Source organism: Podarcis raffonei, chromosome 10 (genome assembly GCF_027172205.1).
Source record: "Podarcis raffonei isolate rPodRaf1 chromosome 10, rPodRaf1.pri, whole genome shotgun sequence".
Lineage (NCBI taxonomy): Eukaryota > Metazoa > Chordata > Lepidosauria > Squamata > Lacertidae > Podarcis > Podarcis raffonei.
The window spans coordinates 50932146-50953542 of record NC_070611.1 but is presented as its reverse complement, the minus strand read 5'-3'; the positions used below and the strand labels follow the sequence as shown (position 1 = coordinate 50953542).

At 41.1% G+C, this 21397-nt stretch overlaps 2 protein-coding genes across 3 annotated transcripts in view; one reads left to right on the top strand and one right to left on the bottom strand.

The window, feature by feature from the left end:
* The window catches only part of TIMP3 (TIMP metallopeptidase inhibitor 3), a 43955-nt gene extending 35853 nt beyond the window's left edge, over positions 1-8102 (top strand). Inside the window, exons 3-5 of the mRNA XM_053407335.1 lie at positions 4844-4955; positions 5761-5882; positions 6801-8102. Coding sequence (XP_053263310.1) covers positions 4844-4955; positions 5761-5882; positions 6801-6998 — 432 coding nt within the window. The 3' untranslated portion in view covers positions 6999-8102. The remainder of the gene's footprint in view (positions 1-4843; positions 4956-5760; positions 5883-6800) is intronic.
* The window catches only part of SYN3 (synapsin III), a 177363-nt gene that overhangs the window by 117089 nt on the left and 38877 nt on the right, over positions 1-21397 (bottom strand). For both annotated transcript variants that reach the window (XM_053407333.1, XM_053407334.1), the window contains 2 exons: positions 19399-19555; positions 14412-14501 (listed from right to left, as the gene is read on the bottom strand). In XM_053407333.1, coding sequence (XP_053263308.1) covers positions 14412-14501; positions 19399-19555 — 247 coding nt within the window. The remainder of the gene's footprint in view (positions 1-14411; positions 14502-19398; positions 19556-21397) is intronic.

Genomic DNA, 21397 nt, shown 5'->3' with positions numbered 1-21397 from the left:
TTTAGTTTTGAACCAGTTTCATATATGTGATCTCATAAATTTGTTAGCATCAATTTGCTATTTATTTTTTTATAGAACATGCAAATTTCCCCAGTACTTTTTAATGTGTTGCTTCTCAAAATACATATTTTCCTACTTATTTTACCCTATTAGCAGTGGAATAAAATCTTCCTTTGGTGTGAATGGGAGCTCTTTTTCCAGTGCAAATAGCTTGTGTGGCCGGGGGTGGGTGGATCTGGCTTGGGGCTTCAGTGGGATAGCAAAGGGTTAAAGCCTACCTACCCTGTGGGTCCTGGTGCAAATAGTCCCACTCACCATGAACACATACCTGCTATTGTTAATTGTGTGAATAGTGTTTCACAATAGTTTGGCCCACAGCCTCTCAAAACACAAAGCTGACACATGCATGCGCGACAGTCCTTAGAAATAACTTCCCATTCTACTCCAGGTGCTACAGAACAGAATATTATTTGCCTTCTGGGTTTTCTCTCAGTTGTGGGTTGCTGCTCCCTATGCAGGAGGGCTAGTTGTCACTCTGACAACCTAGTTTAGAGACCATTTCACTCTGTAGCCAGGGCATACCATGAAAACAGTTCATGCATGCCACATTTTAATGTAGGAAACCAGTTGTGTGATCAAGCCAATATTTATTTAGACTATTTATAACCTGTTACTCATTCCTCACCCAGTCTCAGAACAAGAAACAACATTAAATTACATGAAAACAATATTTCATTTCAATACAACTTAATGTAAAAACAAACAGTATGCTATAACGATGTAAACCAGAGGTGTCAAACTCAAATTCATCGGGGGCTGCGGCGCCGCTAGAGAGCAGACGTTCTCTGGCTTGTAGGCTGCCGCGCATGCGCTGAAGAGGCGGCTTTCTTGTGTCAAAAAAAAAAAAGCGAGAATAAAAGGTGAAGGCTGGCGGCCGCTACACGGGCCACATGACGAGGTCTGGCGGGCCGGATTCGGCCCGCGGGCCTTGTGTTTGACACCCGTGATGTAAACAAACAAGCAAACAAATAAAGAAATAACTGCATCAGCCAAGTGAGGGACACAACTTTATCAAAAGCCTGGTGACCCGATGTCGAAATGCCATCAGTGTTGGTGCTTGATTGTACCTGAGAGGTGAGGACATTCCATAGTTGGGGAGTCACTACTGTTGAGGCGGTTGTGAGTATTATTGTTATCCCATTTATATCCCACCTTCATCCAAGGAGCTCAAGGTTGTCCCCCCTCCATTTTATCCTCACATCAACCCTGTGAAGTAGGTTAGGCTGAGACTGGTCCAAGGTCACCCAGTGAGTTTCAAGTCTGAGGCAGGAGTTGAACCTTGGTTTCCCACATCCTGTTCTGACTGAGAGCAGCACCAGCCCATTTAAACGTCCTGGGAGTGGACCAGAGAGAAAACTTCAGCAGCCAGGTCTACTCCCTGGCCCCACTCCCCAAGTGGCCATGGATTAGTGCAAATTCAAACCTGGGTCTTGTGGGAACCCAGAGAGCACCACGGCAAACAGGGGAAGGGACCAATGTCTGAAACAAACATTGCATGGGTCAAGGGGGAGGAAGGAGCTGCTGTGCTGCAAGTGCCACCTACCCTTCGACCGGGTAAGCGGCCATTGCAGCACAAGGGCCTTTTTTTACTCATTTTCAAGATATTTGTTTGAAATGGAGATGCATCTTGACACAGCCACCTGACTTGCTCCCCACATGTTACTTTGCCACAAGAAATACCAGTTCAAGATCATGAACTCCAAATCTCTTGCTTTCTTAGCTGTCAGTGCCAATAAATGCCCACATCCCCCAGAGTGAGCTTAAGCAAGGCAGTGATATATCTGATAATTATATAGGGGCAACTAATTCTTCGACCCTTTGAGCCTGGTTAGATTTTGCCTGCTGACTGTGGAGAGAGAGGGAGGCAGAAATAAAAGCGGCCTCATTGCCTTCACTTGCGCTCTCTCCTGAACTTTCTAGCCATGAGCAGCTTTTCCTTAAACCTGTTGCTCTGGACATTCCTTTGCCAACTGACCTCTTGTTATGTAATGTTAAAAATCTGCTCTGGTTTGTTTTTCTTGGCTGCAACATCTCAGTCATAAGACTGGTTAAAATATCTTTAGAAGAGGGAGAAAAAAGGAACAAATAGAGGCTCTGGCAGTGCTTGCAGAAATCTGAAACATGTTAGACAAAGCAATGGTTTAGAAAAACAACCACTTGCCTGCTTCCTAATAACAGTAATTCTCTTTATAAGGCATCATCCAGCTAAGTATAAAAGCTGTGCAGCACCAAAGCCATCGCAAACTATACTTGCTGCCAAAACCAACCTCGACACACCTCCTTCCCTGGAGTGGAATTTTTGCTTGAAATCTCAGTTTCCTTTACTTTATTTAAAGCTGCGTAGCTCCACTGGTCTTTCTTTCTTAAAAAATAAAATCACTTGTGGGTATTGTGCTTATGGCAGTGGTTGATAACAGCTAGGGTCTGCATTTATTTGTGTAGAGGCAAATGACATCAATAACTTTTGTACAGGCTACATAGGAGCAAGCTAGAGGTTTTGGCAGCCCAACCCATGTGTTAAAACGTAGGCTGTGCTGAATTCCTATAAAGCAGGGATTGATCTGGTAATATAAAGCACCACAAGGTGTAAGCAGATTGGATCCCCAGGGTTTGAGAGCCTGTGTGGTATAGTGGTGAAGAGTGGTGGACTCGTAATCTGGTGAACTGGATTCGATTCTCCGCTCCTCCACATTCAGCTGCTGGGTGACCTTGGGCTAGTCACACTTCTCTGAAGTCTCTCAGCCCCACTCACCTCACAGAGTGTTTGTTGTGGGGGAGGAAGGGAAAGAAGATTGTGAGCAGCTTTGAGACTCCGTTGGATAGTGATAAAGCAGGATATCAAATCCAAACTCTTCTTCTTCTTCTTCTTTGGACACATCCCTGTGCAAAACCTAAAATCTGCCAGGTGAATCCAGTGGTGAAACTTTTTGGTCAGCTAAGGATTGTTTCTCCCACATGATCATGTTCAGAGAAGTGATGTGTGAGATTATTCCCAGAATTCTGCTCTCCTCTAACTTTTACTGAGGAAGATTCCATTCCCTGTATGGTGGGCACAGAGAGGGCCCTACTGTGAAACAGAGGGAGGATGTTGTGAGAATGAGACATTTTGCCACTATCTGGCTACAGGACACAATGACTTATACTCACCCAAACACAGAGATTTGCTGATAAATATAGGAGACTGGGCTATGCTTGACTTCAACCTACTCAGCCTTACTGAGCAAATAGAAAATATGAAAGCAGTGGCATAGTTGCTTTAACAAATTTAGCTGTTAGAATCTACTTTAACTGCAGATTCCAATTTGGGCCTGACAGATTTCATGGTGAGCTTCACCCTCCATAAATTTATCTAAACCTCTTGTAAAGCTGTCCCAGTTGGTGGACCTCATTACATTACAATGTATTCCATGGTTTAACTATATGTTGAAACTGTACAGTTGCAGTAAACTGTACAGTTGCATGAGTAAACCTTTTGAGTTTGTGTTATGAAATATTATTTTCTTTCCCAACTGCATACTAAAGAGAACTAAAGAGAATATTTCTGATATGGCTTCAGTCCATGATGTTTTGTTATTGCTTGGGAATATAAAGGCAGCGTGTTCTGGGAATTGTCCAAAAGTACTGTAGCTGACCGTGCAACAAAGGAGGTCAGCATTACTACTGACACTGTTGGCGTCTCTACTCAATTTGAAAGGCACACAGCACATGCAGCTGCCAATATCTTCACTCCAGCCCATTCTAAGGCAGAGGATAGGAAAGTTTTTATAGCTGTAAGGGAAAGCAGTTAGTATTTAAACCATGAATTAAAACTCATGAAGTGGCAGCAACCATTCTGTCTCGTGACATCCGTCTTAAGGCCACTGTAAAATGAGATGGACCACATGATTTGTACGTAGATTTTTCCTGCACAGTCTCACCTAATCCCCAGGAATGGAGGATTGCTTAATGGAATGCTGAGTCAGTGGGAACTGGTGCTGTTCTAGCAGGCGCTACCAGGCAATGCTCATTAATACTTTGTTCTCTAACATTCATTTCCTAAAATACAGGACTGTGGAGACAGAAAGATTCTAAGAGTAGTAATGCTGCCTTCTTGACAAAATCAACAGTCTATTCAGAATTACTCCTGTGTTGGAGTGGGTGCAGGTTACGAAAGATCCCACGGGATTGTGCCCTGAACTAATAAAAGCTGTAGGATATTCTGTGTGTGTTTTTAAGAACAAAAAAACAATGATTAGAGCTTTCTTTTCAGGAGACTTTCCTTGTTTCCACAGGCTGCCCTTGTCCATTGTACAAGGTAGCAAAACATGCCCATCCATCTCTGAAAGAGAGTTTCAGCATGCCTTACATTACTATCCCAAACCAGAACCAGTTAACTATCATAAGCGCTCCCTTCCCAGCAACTTTGGAAGCTGTAGTTCTGTGAGAGGCACAAACATCTGGAAACATGAGGGGCATACATTATAATATAGTTTTTAACTCCTGGAGCTGAGGAAGTCATTCAGTAATGGAAAAGGGACATTACTGTGCTCTAATATTAGTGGTCCATTGAATACACACACTTATGCTTGATGCTGTACAAACCCACCATCTGCCAAACTTCCTGGGGCCACCATGCTAGAAAATGTACTGTAACATATTAAAATGAAATACAGGGTTGCCATCCTGGAGTTAGCAGTTTGAATTCCAAGCTCAGTTATTTTTTGGTTGCATGATATTTTATTAAAAATTCTCTCTCTCTCTCTCTCTCTCTCTCTCTCTCTCTCTCTCTCTCTCCTTTTTAAAGATGTACAGGGGTTTTGACAAGATGCCACATGTTCAATATATCTACACAGAGGCCTCTGAAAGCCTTTGCGGGGTCAAGCTGGAGGTCAACAAGTACCAGTATTTGATTACAGGTAAAGAAATAGCAGAGTTGTCTGTCACAGCTCGCTTGCAGGGTGTATTTGTTTCAACTGTATTTTTAGAGGAGTTGCAGCTTAGTGCTAGTGGATGTGGATTACAAGTATTTAACCTGCAGGTCTCAAAAACTAAAGTTTTGATTTAACTCTGCTTCCAAAATTATCTGTGCCAATCAGGTGTCGTCTGACTGGAACAGGTGCAGGAGAAGTGGCTGTTAGTTTTACATTGTAGAAGACAGTATCTTATTAATGAAAATCCACACAAATTTGGGAATTATCAACATTTCAAAATTCAAAGTCAATTTTTTTCTGAACATTTTCCAGTTGAACTTTGAGAGATATTTTTTTTAAAAAAAGGATTTTCAATCTTGATGAATACCAAATTCAGGTCTTCTACTAACTGGTATTCTTTTCATAATCTACCATCATTCAGAATTGGAAATATTGGGCAATATTTAGACAGGACAAATGTGAAATTGAATTTTTTGCAGTCATATTCAGATTAGCATAATTGCCTAGGGAATTCCTCCCACCCACCTCATCTTCTCAGTGCTAATTATATAGGTGTTGTAGACACAAGCCCTGCATGAAAATAAGCAGGCATGACATAGTAGGATACAGTTCCTTACTATATTTCAAAAGGTTGCCATGCTGTTGCTAATTCCTTGCATGTGGGAGGGACTTTTGTAGCTGGTATCAACTTCCAAACTGCAGAAATACTGGCACTACGGATATTTTCCACATCTGGGAATTTAACAAATTATTTACACTTGAATGGCTCATTTGCAGTTTTGTTTTCTAGGCCGAATTTATGATGGAAAGGTTTACACAGGACTGTGTAACCTGAATGAGAAGTGGGATCGACTGACTCTCTCCCAGCGCAAAGGACTCAACCATCGTTACCACCTCGGTTGTGGCTGCAAGGTGTGTGCTGTCTATGGTGACCACTCCTTGAGTTGTCAACAACTTCATATATTGGGGATGGACTGGGAAGGGAGAGGCAATAGAAGGGAACTGTGGAATTTTATTCCCTGTGAATATCTGGGAAGAAAAGAGCAAAATGAAAGCTCTGCAAAGACTAGGAGCTCAGTCACATGGCAAGCATCTCCCGCAGGCTTAAGCAGGAGTAAGGAACCAAAGGGCCAGATTCCCTTCTGGGCAATCTTCTGGGGGCCACATGCCAGTAGCAGGTGGGACCAGCAGCAAAACTGAGTGGTGCAACAAATGTAATTTTTTTATTATCAGCAGACTAGTTTCTACATACACATTTCATGGTATCTTCAATCCAGGCAAGCAAGCAAGAGGTATTATCAGAGTCCATGGACACATTCCAGCCACACAGAAATGTTCAAGGACGGTGCACAGCAGGGACAGTGAGGGATGTGGCTGAGGATAAGATGTTGCCTGGGAAGAGTCCTGAGGGCCCAATAGAGAGGCCTGGAGGGCTGCATTTGGCTCCCTGAGGTTCCCCGCCAGGGACGGGGGCTTAGGGTAGTTCCATTAATCAAGGCACAGGCCAAGTTAAAGAATATGATTTTTGGACCGGCTCATTACAAAAATACTAGAAATATACTTTTCAGCTTTACAATTCGGTTGAATTTCCCTGTAACCCATGATCTGAACTCAGAGGTTTCCATATTGACATGCTACTTTTCAAAGGAAACAAAACAAACAAACAAACATAGGCACAGGACTTACCAGGCAGTAAATCAAATCAAACTCAAATGGGGTTTAATTCTGCGTATAGCAACACAACGTTAAGAGAAAAAGCCACAAAGCGCCTGACTCTTCTTAAACCATTTTAGCCAACCCCCATCACTTGTTTTCTTTTTGAAACTACAGATTAAGCCCTGCTACTACCTTCCGTGCTTTGTGACCTCCAAGAATGAGTGCCTGTGGACAGACATGCTTTCCAGCTTCGGCCAGCCAGGGTACCAGTCAAAGCATTATGCCTGCATCAAGCAGAAGGAGGGCTACTGCAGCTGGTACAGAGGATGGGCACCTCCTGATAAAACAACCATCAATGCCACAGACCCCTGAACACCCCCTTTTCTTTGTTCCTTCCCTCCCATGCGGCTGAGCATTCTTTGGACACTAACTCATATCAGATCATGATGACAACCATGATATTAGTGCCTGTTTCTTGCAAATTTTAGCACTTCGAACTTTGGTGTTCGTTTGTTTTTTAAATCTATGCTGTCTTAACTGATTATCTTTTTTTGTTTTGTTTTAAATCACTTAAAAACAACAACACAATCGCTATCACCCATTTTTGGTCAAAAGAGATTTATCTGGGAACTTCTGTTTGCACACCAGATAAATAAGGGAGCTTTGGCTCAGTTATGTATCACTCTCTATATAGCAATATAATCTATATTTTTGTAGGAAAACAAAAATCTCAAAAATTTCCCAGATGGGTATTGTATCACAATTCCAGCCCCCTCCCCAAGCTGCTTCTTCACTTACACATTCAATCCTCAGATCATGTAGATACTCTTTTTTTTAAAAAAATGCAACCAGTTAGGATTAACAATGTGAGCAAATTTAAGCCACACACCGGATGGATGAAAAGAAAGTGATGATGTTTGAACTGGATGGAGCACTGGGGGGATTCAGCTGTCATGTGCATTAAAAGCACTACATCAAAATGCCTGTCTCGTTTGAAATGTGAATGTAAAAGCTCCATTGTAGTTCTGGGTTGTGCAAGAGCATAAATAACAGTTTTTAAAAATAAACACCAATTAATGGGAGCGAATCCCTCTCCTAAGTACGGAGCAAACAAGTTCAGAACCAAATCAACACCAGGCATTTTGGGGGTTTTAGCCAGGCTTCAAAGAGGCCTTTTCAACATAAACCCCTATCAATACAAACGCATCAATACAAAATAAAACAAATAAATACACTTAAACAAAGATACTTGGAAAGAGAGGCAAAGGGAAGTCTGGAGAAAAGGAAAAAAAAGTAATCTAATTAAGGCTATTGGCATTAAGAAATTAGATGCCAAAACACTGTTTTGTTGAATGGAAATGTATATAGATATGATGATATAAGCTATTTTTGACAGGACATGGAATTGTTTCATGCTATAAGCAATGACAAGTTTGAATCTTCACATTCCAAGTCACTGGATACTATTTTATTTTTTTGTTTAAAACTAAAGAGGTTGGCTTTCTGGTGTTTCTGCAGTAGTGACAATAATGGGTGTTTATTCCCCATGCTATGTGCTTCCCTCCTCCCTTTTAGCTGCAGTAAGGGCCAATGCACACAGCTATTCGAAGACTGAAAAGTCACTATGTTTCCTCCTCTTCACCAGTCATTAACAAAGCAGTCTTGGGAATGTGCCCTGGTTAATCAAAGTGAAAAATAATTCTGTTTCTAGGACTTTTCATTGTGTGGCGATTATACTACACAGGAGCCTTTTCATACTACCACATTGCCATATGAATACTATGCGGAGAAACACTCCTTGGTCATTCTTTTTCCTCCTCTGAAATGATCTGCATCAGTCTGCATAGTAGCCAGAAAAATATGCTGGATGGGTATGCTACCAGAGAAATACTTAGGAAGTACAGAATTTCCTAAGGCTCTAGAAATCACCTTCTAGCAATGGAATCCTATGCATGTTTCACAGAAGTATGTCCCGTTGAGTTCAGTGGGACTTACTCCTAGGTAAGTATGTATAGGATTATAGCCTAAAGGAACATTTTAGTGATGTATTACCTTGCTGGCTATGATTAAGCAAAGCTATGCTTGTGGGTTCAGTAAACCTTCTGGCAAGGGGGATGAAGGAGGAGGTTGTCCCACCTTCACTGTGGACTTAGTAATTTGTTTGTTTTTATTATGAAAAAGTATAATATAAAAATATTGTAATAAAAGTATTTTACATTATAATGTTGTCAAGAAGCAGGGTTACTGATGGGATGGGCAACTATATACTTTGCGGAGGCTGTGGAATGGGGTGAAATATTGACAATGAACACAAGTTTTCTTTACAGTACTTTTTAAAAGTTGGTTTTTTTGTGTGTCTTAATTTGCTATCTGTCTTCAATTCATTCCAGTGTAGAAAATAGAGCTGACATAAGCTGGAAAGCGATCAACTTAAGCATGTGCCTAGCTACCTTCTTACAGGCAGGGAGAGCTTCATGTGTGCATTGAAGCTCCCACATCCACGAGAGTCATGACCTGGAGTTCAGGGCTATGATCCTGAAATAAATAATCCCTGTACTGTACACAGAAAACCAGCATATCCCAGAGAAATCTAAGCTAGTTCCCTTTTTGCTGATTTCTTATTTTTCTGTAGGAAGTTATTTTAACACGATGGAGCATTCAGTCATGCAATCCGTAGTCTGTAGACTGAAGTGGTTTTATCATGTGGTCTGCTGGTTGTGCAGATTGGTCCTAATCTCAAGACTGCACACTATGTTCTTGCTTGCTACACTAGGCCAGTAGCAAAGTTCATCCAGTGTTCCCTCTGGCAGCAGAGCTGGACCCTGAGCCAGTGCTGGATTTAGGGCGGTGCTGGCAGTTCCCCCACACAGGGTGCTGAGCTGAGGGGGCGCAAAATTCAGAAGATCCATTTAAGGGTGCTAAATTTTGGCCTCACACAGGGTGGCATATTATGAAAGATTACCAAAGTCCACCCCTGCCTGGAGCTGGGCTTTTTGTACAACGAGGGGGCATCCATAGCAAGAAGTGAGAAAGAGCAAGTTCTGCCAACTGTAAGATAGGACTCAGTGTGCCTGGTTTCGTACTGGTTTCCAGGGAGGAAATATCGACCCTTTAGGGCACTTATTTTAAAGCCATCATTGTGATGGAATTGCTGACACTTTCACAGAGCTATTGGCAGCAGAAGCGTTCTTGAACTGATATTTCTGAAGAGCTACAATGGCGAAAACTGCAGCACTGACACTACTTCTAATCTAGCCAAAATCAATGGCATTGTTCTAAAGGCATATCCATTTTAGTATTGAACCACAAGGGTAGAGCCCTCACCATACTTTGGAAATTAAAAGCTGCACAGTGGGCACTGATAATACAGTTTTTCTTTAATGTCATATGGGCACAAAATAGTGCACTTCACTACCATATACAAAGACATATGAGAAGTGTTTTAATGTTTTGAACTTGTCAAAACCTCCACGCAGATTCGCTGTCCCACATAAAGTTTGAGGACAGTAGCTCATTCATAGCCAGTAGGATGCACCCTCCAGACCTGTCTACGTACCCATAAATCAGATCTTGAAAAATTGCCAAGGCCACATAAAATCATATTGAGACTTGAGTTAATCCTCTCTCCACCAAGCCTTCACCCTTCTGAAATGGAAGTTAACAAGTCTAGCTTAAGTTGCAGCAGGCCAAATTCAGTGAAGCCAGTGTTATGACTGATGTCGGTAGGGAGAGTATTTCAGTGTTTCTAGCAGTGGTTGTTATTTATCAGCTTGCTGGAGATAAGGTGGCCTAAGTTCAGTTTGTGTCATTTCTGAGATAAACCTAACATGAATTCAGATCTTGAAAGGCAAGAAGGGGAAGCAGCTTCCTGTTGACTGGGTTGTTTAAAAATGTGATCTGTATTTCCACTGAATGGCAGCTCCGCATTTGTATTATTTTCACTGACTGTAGAATTTTAAGATCATAGCTGAGACTTTACAGCTCTGCTATCAAGCTATTGTAGAAATCTCTTTAATTGCCAAGAAGGTATGTGTCTTTATACAGGCTATAATATATGTGTGTGCTTTGTAGGAAAACAAACAAAAACAAACAAACAGGCCACCCATCGGGGGGGAAAGTAAGTTCTTTTTGTATACAGATTTCCATTGTACATTACAGAAAGTAAAGAGTTGTTGGAGGGCATGCAACACAACTAAGAAGGCAAGGGCAGAAGAGAACAACCTTTCACCACGCTGATAATCAAGCCATCAAAGAGGGTTGTTTGGGGTTTTGTTTTGTTTTAATAAGGAGTCAAATGGAGGGTAAAGATTGAGGGGGAAGAACCCAGCAAAAAATACATTTCTTTTGGGAGATCTCCACATTTTTTACTGTTACTAATAATCAGTAGTGGATGTTGGGGTGGGGTAGTTGCTGGTGCTTACTGGGAGGGAGGGTGGGGGGCAAGGGGGGGGGAGAAAGCTTGGTGCTGTGCAAATGCACTGGCAGGAGCGCCATATTTGCTGCATCTGAACAGCATCAAACTCCCCTGCTACCTTGGCCTTCCCACCCTTCATCCCAGTAAGCAGTAGTGACTCTGCTGCCGGGAAGTCAGGTCAGCACCACTGCCCCATCCTACTGTCTGCTACTGCTAACAATTTTTTATAAATCATTAAAAATAAAACAAAATTGCAAACTGCTTTATAATCTTTGCTTCATTCCCTTGCACAACAACCCTTGCCATCATTCCCATTTTACAGGTTGCCAGGACAAGAGCGGGACTTGAAACAGGTAACCCTGACCCAAGTGCAACTGTCTATCCACCACACTGGCTTCTCAGCATTATAGCTCTTAAGCTGAGCTTTGCACTTGGTGCATGGGCCTGAGCCATACCTGTTGAAGTCAACTGGCACCTTTCCATTGATTCCAGAGGTTTTGAGATGTAGGTCTGTGCAAGCCCAATGAAGAACCCTTATTCATTTCAAAGAAAGCTTAATCCTATGCCTTTCTGAATAAAGGAACCCCGCTGAGTTCAATGGAACTTACTCCCAGGCAAGTATGCACAGGATTGCAGCCTTCTGTAGTCTTAGTATGTCCCATCAAACCTAGTGGTGCTCTCTTGTGAACATACAGGCACTGGGTTGGGCTGTAAATCTGCATTCTCTTCTCTTCTCCATTACTATCAGTCTGGGAGAAAACGTCTCCCCAGAAGGAATGTAATTTTTGCTTAGTTTTGTAGCACTGTTTACAGTTTTCCTCCTTGTTTTTGTTATTTATAAATTTTATATTCAATGAATGTATATTGTCTTTTAAGGTAATAATGTTCACTTTTTATAGTGTCCTTTTATTCTAAAACAATAAAGTGTTTTATTTCTATCACAGACATTTTCCCTTCTTTAATTTGGTTGACAGTTTTGAGCTATCTGACTGGCTATTGTTGGTTGGTGGCAGAATGCTGATGACTCATGTTCTTCAGACACTTAGGATATGCTCACATTACCACTTACCCAGCAACCATATTGATCCTTTACAAATACTTTTTCTCAAACTGGCTTCAATCCGACTAGAAAACATAAGCCACATTTACTTAATGCTTAAGAATAGTGTGTGCATTTAAGACAGCCATCGTGCCTTTGCAGATAAGTGTGCATACACAGAATACAGCTTCATAAATAGGAGTTCTGGGGTGTGGGTGGGTGTTGCAGGGGGCGGAGAAACAAAAAAGATCATGTATATTGGATGAAGACATCCCTGCCCCCACTCTGATGTGAACAACACTATACAAATGTGGCTTGAAACCCAGTGCGGAAAAACAATCTTGTTGCATTTTAAGCCACTAATGTGAACATGCCCTTAAGCTCCACAGCTTTCAATGGGTCTTATTCCTAATTCCTTAGAATTCCCACTCTGACTTCTGCATCATCCCTGGGAATTCTCATTTCCTCTTTCTCTGTGCCAAAGCTGGGAACAAAATCTAGCATGTGTTGGTCACATAGCTTTCTCATAATTATTATGCATGAAAATGTATTTTAATTTTTTATTTGGAAGAGAAGATAATGATCATATGGGGATCACTGGCCATGTGCAAACGCAAGCAAGATTTGCATTCATTTACATTAGTTCAAGTTCATTTTGCTACTTTTAAAACTGTATCCAGTAGTCAAAACAATATATGGCACGTCATTTGTGAGGTTCTGCTTTATCCATCTTGAACTGCGAACAGAGTTCAGAAGATTAACAAGTGCAAAACAAAGCTCTAGTTACAAGATAAGCTGAAATTCTATACCAAGTCAGACAATTGGTCCATCCAGCTCAGAATCCACACTGACTGGTAGCAACTCAGTCTATCTCAGCCCTACCCAATGATGCAAGGGAATCCTTCACAGAGAGCAGCTGGAGTAATCTAGTACAGTGTTCTCTCCTGCAGCAGCTCAGATCCAAGGGAGATTATGGCACTCAAACTCTGAATAGTAGCATCCTCACTTCTTCTCATGCAAGAGGGTTCCCCCTCTGCTTTCCTTACACCTCATAAATTATCAGCAACTCTTGATGCCTCAGCCCTGGCTGCTTATAATTCTACAAACACAGATGTTTTAGGCCCATACACAGTATTATAATTAAACAACTACTTAGAGGTTTTATTTACAGTTAAGCATTATACAGCATTTGTTACATTACTAGAAACAAGCTGGTTCAAACTGGGGTTTATGAATCCTACTGCCCTAAGGCTCTGTACAACAAAAGAAAAAGTTCCCCCTTAAAAGTATGGGATGGTTGGTGTTTTTGCATGGTCATTAGGACGGGGGCATCAGCAGCCATCATGAACACTGCACACATGAGGGAGGAATGGCCTTCAAGGCACCAAGCCTGAAAGAGTAAAACTGACCAAACGGGATGGGCATATCTGTTGACAGACACAATGTCACACCCATCAATACTGGCAAACTTGAAGACACAAAAAGATACATATGGAATGCATTTTTGTAGTGCTGGATTTAAACAAGCTATAGCTTAGGGCCCCACTCTCTTGGGGCCCCCCAAAAAATGTAAAGGAAAAATAACCACTGGATGTACATTTCTAAAATATAAGATAAAAAACAAATAAAATAAAACCTACATACAGCAACAGTGTTTTGTGTTGTGTAGGCTCCTATTTGTTATGTGTGAATGGCTTTAGATACCTATTAGGTCCATAAATTACCATATAGCATATATTCAACACACAAAAAAACCAGCGACAATTTGTTCTTGACAAAAGACAGCTGGACATATAAAGGGCCCCATTACCTTCAGTAGCTTAGGGCCTCATCAAACCTAAATCCAGCCCTTCATCCTTGTATGAACCAATTACTGTCAAGATCCAGAAGTCTTTATGCATCAGTCAAATATTACTTCACTTTTCTAATGTCCTCCTGCCAGAACTAGGGAAAAAATGGGAATGGAACATTTAAATAATGCCATCACATTGCTGCTGCTTTTCTGTTTGGTGTCACTGGGCACCTCCAGACATGCTTTTTATTGTGCATTCATTATGATTTGTGTTCATGATGCTATTGGATAGTCATACGTGAACCCGCGTTCAATAACGTGGTAGTATCAGGGAACCATCACACACAAAAACACTAAAGTGGAATAAATTCACCACAAATCCACTCTTCTTGTCTCAAGAACATGTTGTAGAGTACACCCATAATAAAACATTAGTCTGGAAGTGCCCACAAAATAGTTTTCTTGTTCTCTCCAGAGTCACAGTCCCATTCTCTATATATCATAGCACACCATCAAAGAAAATAAACCCAAGGTACTTACCATCTGTTTATGGCTTGGAAAGAAGGTTTGCTCCACAAGAGGGAACTTCTCAGGACCCAGAGAGTTGAAGATTTTAATTAGCTGAGAGAACTAAAATGGAAAGAAAGAGGATTCATGTAACTTAACAAGCACATACATATAACAATTCCTATCCTCAGGGGTGGACTTTGGTAATATGGCAACCTGAGCAAGGACAAAATCTGCTCCCCTCCTATTTATTATTTTTACAATAACTTCTTTTGGTACATTTGCTTTTAAAATGGATATTCTGGGTTGAAGTTTACGGCGTGTAACGCCTTAAGAGAAAATATAATGAAAATGATTTATAGGTGGTACATAACCCCAGTCAAGCTTGCAAAGATCTACCATTTGCCTGACAATAAATGTTGGAAATGTAAAGAAAAGGAAGGTACATTTTTTCACCTCTGGTGGACGTGCCCGAAGATTAAGGCATTCTGGGAAATGATTTATAATGAACTGAAAAAGGTATTTAAATATACTTTCCCCAAGAAACCAGAGGCCTTTCTCTTGGGTATTGTCGGCCAGGGGGTGTTAAAGACAGATACAATTTTTTTTATGTATGCTACAACAGCAGCTAGAATACTTATTGCAAAGTACTGGAAGACACAAGATCTACCCACTCTGGAAGAATGGCAGATGAAGGTGATGGACTACATGGGTTTGGCAGAAATGACGAGCAGAATCCGAGACCAGGGAAGAGAAGAGGCGGAAGAGGAATGGAAGAAGTTTAAGGATTACTTAAAGAAATACTATAAAATTAATGACGGTTAGAATGATGTTGGGCTTAAAATAAATGATTACTATTAGTAATGGTTAAGACAGAGAAAATAAGGATGATTAACATAAATTTATAATAAAATAAGGGAAGATTCGCTGAATAATTGTAAGAACTTGGAATACAGAAACGGGAAGCAAGAGGAAGTCGAGGAAGTAAGGTTTAAGAAATTAGGACATGAAATGGTACTTGTTTTTTGTTTTGTTAATGTTTCTTGTTCGTTTTTGTATGTTTTGTTTGTGTTAACATAAAAATTGTTTAATAAAAAATATTATTAAAAAAAAAAGAAAAAATAAAATAAAATGGATATTCTGAATATTATTATTATTTTGTGCCCCCTCATCTCAGCACCCTATGGGGAACTGCCCACACCACCCTAAATCCAGCACTGTTGTCCTGCCCAAGGCTATCATCTCCTGCCCCAAAGAGCAAGAGCAAGAAATGGAACCTGCGGTGGGGCATAAAGATTCCTAAACCACTCCTACTGAGTTCTATGCGGAAGCACAACCTTGGGAGAACTTGGGACATAATTGAGATGCACAAAACCAAATATTCACAATAGACACTGGCAATTCCAGGAGCAAATTTATGCCCTCCCCCACAATGTCAAGGCATACTTTTTGACAAGCTCCCCAGTGAATGGATCCTACAGATAAAAGTAAAGTTCATTTGGGAACAATACTTTGCAAAGGGCAAAAATTTAGAGGCCAATTATGGGCAACAGCAGGAGGAGCATTGCTTTCCTCTCCCGCTTGTGCTCCAAAAAATCCCACCTGTCATAATGAAAGGCCTTTTAACTTAGGGTGCTTCTTAGAAAATTAAAGTGCCCATACTCTTTGACCCCAAAGAAGTGCAAAAAATATATGGCATGGTTGTATGCCTCTCAGATATTGCTGGTCTTCACTATTTGTCTAAATAAACAAAACTATTCCTTCAGGGGGGAAATTAAATATTTGAGAAAATCCAGAAATCTTCCAACAGCATGTGACAGTGCAAAAAGTCTCCAGCAAGCCCAGTCAGAGATCAGTGCATGCGGATAAATAAAATAGCCTGCCATTTCCCCCTGCGATTATTGTTGGCAACACAGGTTGTTTACCCAGCATAAAGAAGCGAGATTGCCTCTCTTAACTACTTACACTAACCCTGAACATCTGATGAGAAAAGCAAAATGAAACTGTTTTGACTAGCTCAGTGAGCAAACATAAGAAGTTACAGCTGTGTGTTTAAGTGTGTGTATATGAGAGAGAGAGGGTAGACACAACAAGTAAAAGAGGAGTGTATGTTAGTCACTGTACAATTATGTAGCACATTCAAATATAAAAACATGTGTGATCTATCTTTTATATGCATGCCGCAGTTCACATGGGGGCAATCTGCCATTCCTTCACCAGGTTATGCCAGTCCCTGGTCCCAAACTTGTACAAAGCAGCAGCACACACAAAAATGTTTATTTATTTGTTTCCAAAACGTATACCCTGCTTTTCAAATGCATTTGCATTGCTCATGGCAGCTGCGTTGCACTGCTCACAACCTGGGCACAGGTAGAGAAGGCCCTATCTTTTTCATTCTGACTCCATCATGCTTCAGACACTGGTGTGACACTGAGAAAGGCCTCTCCAAGAGATCTAAGAGAGCAAATAGGCTGATAGGGGAGGACCTCACAGCATATCATTTATATATTATGTATTTGTAAATGCTTTTAGCCTGCACTGGAATGCATGCTACCACATACCAAGAATGGGGTATGAAATGCACTTCACATGGATGACCTATAGTAGCTTTCCTACTTTGCTTTGGAAAAAAAGATATAAAGAAAGAAAAATAAGGAAATGTAATTAAACTTTCACTGTCTCTGGAGGGCCAGCAGAGAAAACAACATTTAACAGAGAATATTTATCCATCTGCTAGGGACGCGGGTGGCGCTGTGGGTAAAAGCCTCAGCGCCTAGGGCTTGCCAATCGAAAGGTCGGCAGTTCGAATCCCCGCGGTGGGGTGCGCTCCCATTGCCTGGTCCCAGCGCCTGCCAACCTAGCAGTTCGAAAGCACCCCTGGGTGCAAGTAGATAAATAGGGACCGCTTACAAGCGGGAAGGTAAACGGCGTTTCCGTGTGCAGCTCTGGCTCGCCAGAGCAGCGATGTCACGCTGGCCACGTGACCCGGAAGTGTCTCCGGACAGCGCTGGCCCCTGGCCTCTTAAGTGAGATGGGCGCACAACCCCAGAGTCTGTCAAGACTGGCCCGTATGGGCATGGGTACCTTTACCTTTACCTTTACCTTTATTTATCCATCTATGGTGGTACCAGTTTGCTATCTCTCCCAGCTGCTTCTCTCTGTCAGCGTACATTGTAGCCTTCTTTATCTTTGAACTCTGAAGCCTTAGTTTTAATGGGCATCTTTAGAATGTACTTGTGCCCACCTGAAACAAGTTAATGGGGAATAATAACCTTTTGCTGAATTGTTTTCCTTGTTTGCTTTGCATACCTTAGTCAAATATACTAATTCATTAATTAATTGTTATGTTTGTGTGACCACAATAAGTGAGCTAACATCATCTGATGGTTTTAGCACCAGCATCTAGATAGGTATCAGGGAAATGAAACTTCCAACCATCCTACCACCAGCTGCCCCGTGGGAAGGATCCTGGTGGCTTTTAATAAGTTGATGCTGTTTATTGCCATTTTAAAGAACATATTTTAATGTATCCTGGAAGGTGGGATATAAATAATTGTCATAATAAGTAACATTGGTAGGGTGCTTTGCTAATTCCAAGTAGCATGAAATACCATCACACTGTGGACAATCTAGTACCATATAGGAAGGTTAAATTTTGACCATGGAAGTAGAATAAATAAATAAAGGAAAACATGCTAATCTGAGTGAAAATAAAGAAATAATCTTGTTCTGCAACTCAAGACTTGTTTATTTCTATGTTGTATATGTAGCACATTTTCAGCAAAATATTGATGAGCAGGTGCCTAATTTCAAATACTTACTTTGTAGCTTACATATCTGCAATAGAGTAATATTAATTCCCAAAGTTTGCTGTCTCAATTTCTTAATAGTCTGCTATAATTTCAGGTCTGTATTCCTTGCCAGAGATGACCTCAGCAATGTAAGTTGTGCTTGAAATGCATATCTGACCCATATTCAATCAAGTAAGCCAAAAACTGTTTCCAAAGCCAGTTTGACCTCTTTGATTTTATTAAGCAGTAGTGGGAGAAAGTAGAGTCTATGAGCTCATCAGGACTTAAAGAATCTGGGCAGCCCAATACCATAAATCACCTTATGATTATGATTACACAGTACAAATATTGTATGCCACACATCCCAGGGGACAATGTGAAGGCACCTGGGACTACCACCTTGCTGAAGCTAAGCAAGTCTGGCTTTGATCATTGCCTACATGGGTAGCCACCTGGGAACCAACCATATCTACATTCACTTGAGTCCCATGATACAGGATATAAATGTAATAAAATATACAAAAATCCTGCACTTGGCAAATAAAGAACAGCCATGCTTTTCTGCTCCCATCCTGGTTTTATTAGGGGGAAATGGCACACTGTGTTGTGATCCCTGCTTTCCATTCAGTTTTCAGAATTTAAAATCTGCTCTGGAGGATTGGGGGAACAGGTTTGGGGGGCACAAGGGAAAGAAAGGGGGGCAAGTTCCATTGTGCAAGCAGTAATACTTGTGCTGAAGGGACCATGGCCTTGTAGTACTTTGAATACCACCCCATGGATCTCTGGAGAGAATGGAACGTTTTAGTCAGACCCTGACACCTGCAGGATGTATCAGTGCCAGAAGTCTAAGCCTTTATCAGGTAAACTATTTGCACATGACAATCCTCCACTCTTCCAAATTACTTAATTCCAGGCCATTGGAAAATCCAGTGTGTGGTTGCCACATGCCAGACAAACAACACTTATAAAGTACTGAGTTGCCTGTGACAATGTTCTCTCAGCAAAAGCCCAAGGCCTGCTTTCCTCAGTTCAGCTATTTGGCCTGTTAGGTATTGAGTTGCACAGAATCCTCAGTCTCACAGCATACCTGGTGTGCTTGAAACAAAATAACAACAAAATAATTTAGATTTACCAAAACAACCAAAGTATGAAATTGGGAGCTTCTTGCAGTACGGGGATCCTCAACTCCCCTCTCATTTCATGTAAGGAAGCTTAAGAATGGCACCTACCACCCAGGGCTTGCTGCAAAAATTGTAGATGGAGAAAAGAGAATTGACACTGTGGACTCCGCCATATTGGAGGCCGATGATGAGGCTGCGGAAGTCCTCTCCTAGTGCCATGCTGTAAGCATGCTGCCGGATGAGAACAAAGTCAGGCTTGAAGGATCTAGAAGACATAATCCGAGGACATTTATTAAAAGTCAGTCAAGTTATCCACTTCCTATCAATTACTTTCTTTTTTGCTTCCAATGCTTTTCCTTCCTATAATTCTAAGATTTCAAAAAAGCACCAGTCATTGTTATTATATTAAAGACATCAATAAATAAAATCCTTCATTTTAGGATTTACGAAACAGAACTGAGAGGACTCCAGGTACATTTCTCACAGTTTCCATTATGGGCTCAGACAGGAAGGCTCATACAGGAATGATCTACAACAAGAACTAAAGATAATAAATTAGGAATGGAAAAGTGTCTTTCCAGCCGTTCTCATGTGAAAACTTTGGATGGATTTGGTGGCAATTTTTTGCAATGTGCTGCACAGATGACAGAGCAAAAGCAGTTGCTGAATTCTTAAAGCTGGAGACCAATTTAAAGATCACCACATGGCATTTATGAATGAAAACATCTATCCATTAAACACATATGTTCACTTATTAGAGAATGTTTTCCCATAGAAAACACAAAGTGAGCATTGTCTGTTTTGTCATAGGTTGCATATATACCATACATTTAAAGCATAACCCCCCCAAACCTGTTGTTTGTTAAGGGTACTGAGGGTTATAGCTCTGTGAAGAGTAAACTACAGCTCCCATAATTCTTTGGGAGGGGGAGTACCTTAAATGTGCGGGGTATATGCAGACACAGACTCCCTAGTTGATGGAAGAGTTCTCCTTTTGAGGTTTGCTTATTTATTAACTAAAATATTTATATACTGCTGTATCACAAAAATACATAGCAACAGTTTATACCTACCTACCTATCTACACCCCCGCCAAACTTTTTATCATAAAAAGTTAAGAACAAGTTAAAAGCAAAAAGAAGTTAAAATCAAGCACCAATAGACCAATAGACCATTGTGGGAAGGCTGCTGGTCTGAATCTACCTAGGATAGAATAGCCAAGTATAGAAGAGATGATTCCCCTCCCTTGTAGATTAAATCTAAACATTTTAAAGCAGTTTTATACCTTGAGCTGTTTATTATTCAGGGTGTTTTCTGATGAATTGGGTTCAAACTTGGGAAAGTGTTTTAATATTTATTGGGTTACTTTTATTTCATTTCCCTGAATTAATTTTTAGGCGCAGTTTTCATCACAAGAAGAGCTCTGCTGGATCAGACCCAATATCAAACCAGTCCAATATCCTGATTCGTACAGCAGCCAGCCATGCCTTCAGGATGCCCACAAGCCAGAAGCAGTGTCTGGGGTAAGGCAGAGCCACTGCGCTAGCTTCCCGCCAGGTGGGTCACCATTGCCTACTGAGAGATGGGTGAGGTGGTGGGTTGTCCAGTGCATTTGCTTCCTGCTGATTCCCCTGCTGCCTCACCCCTCTCCCTCCTGGTAGGCAACAGGCCCTCACCTGCCAGGAACCTAGCATAGAGGCTTAGTCCCACCTGGCAAAAGCTATACGCCTTTGAGAGATTATTTTCGCATCTGTTGTGGGACACCTGAGTATTGTAGAACATGAGTGAGCAGTATTTAGATCAGAAGCTACTGATAGATCTTGGGGTGATTTGCAGTGTTTCTTATTTATTTTCACTTCATAAAATGTATTTACTGCTTGATTGTTATAACAAACGAATTACACAAACCGGTTTACAAAAACAATAAATGAATAACAATCAAGACATTCAACAAAATTAAACCAGCAACAAATTAACTAGCTGTTGTTTCCCTTTTATTATAGGTCCTTTGATATTAATGTTAGCTCTTAATGTTGCTGCCATATAGGACATCAGGCCAAATGGGAAGGCCTAGCATGCTGAACTAGGCCCGGGGCGAGGTTCCCCA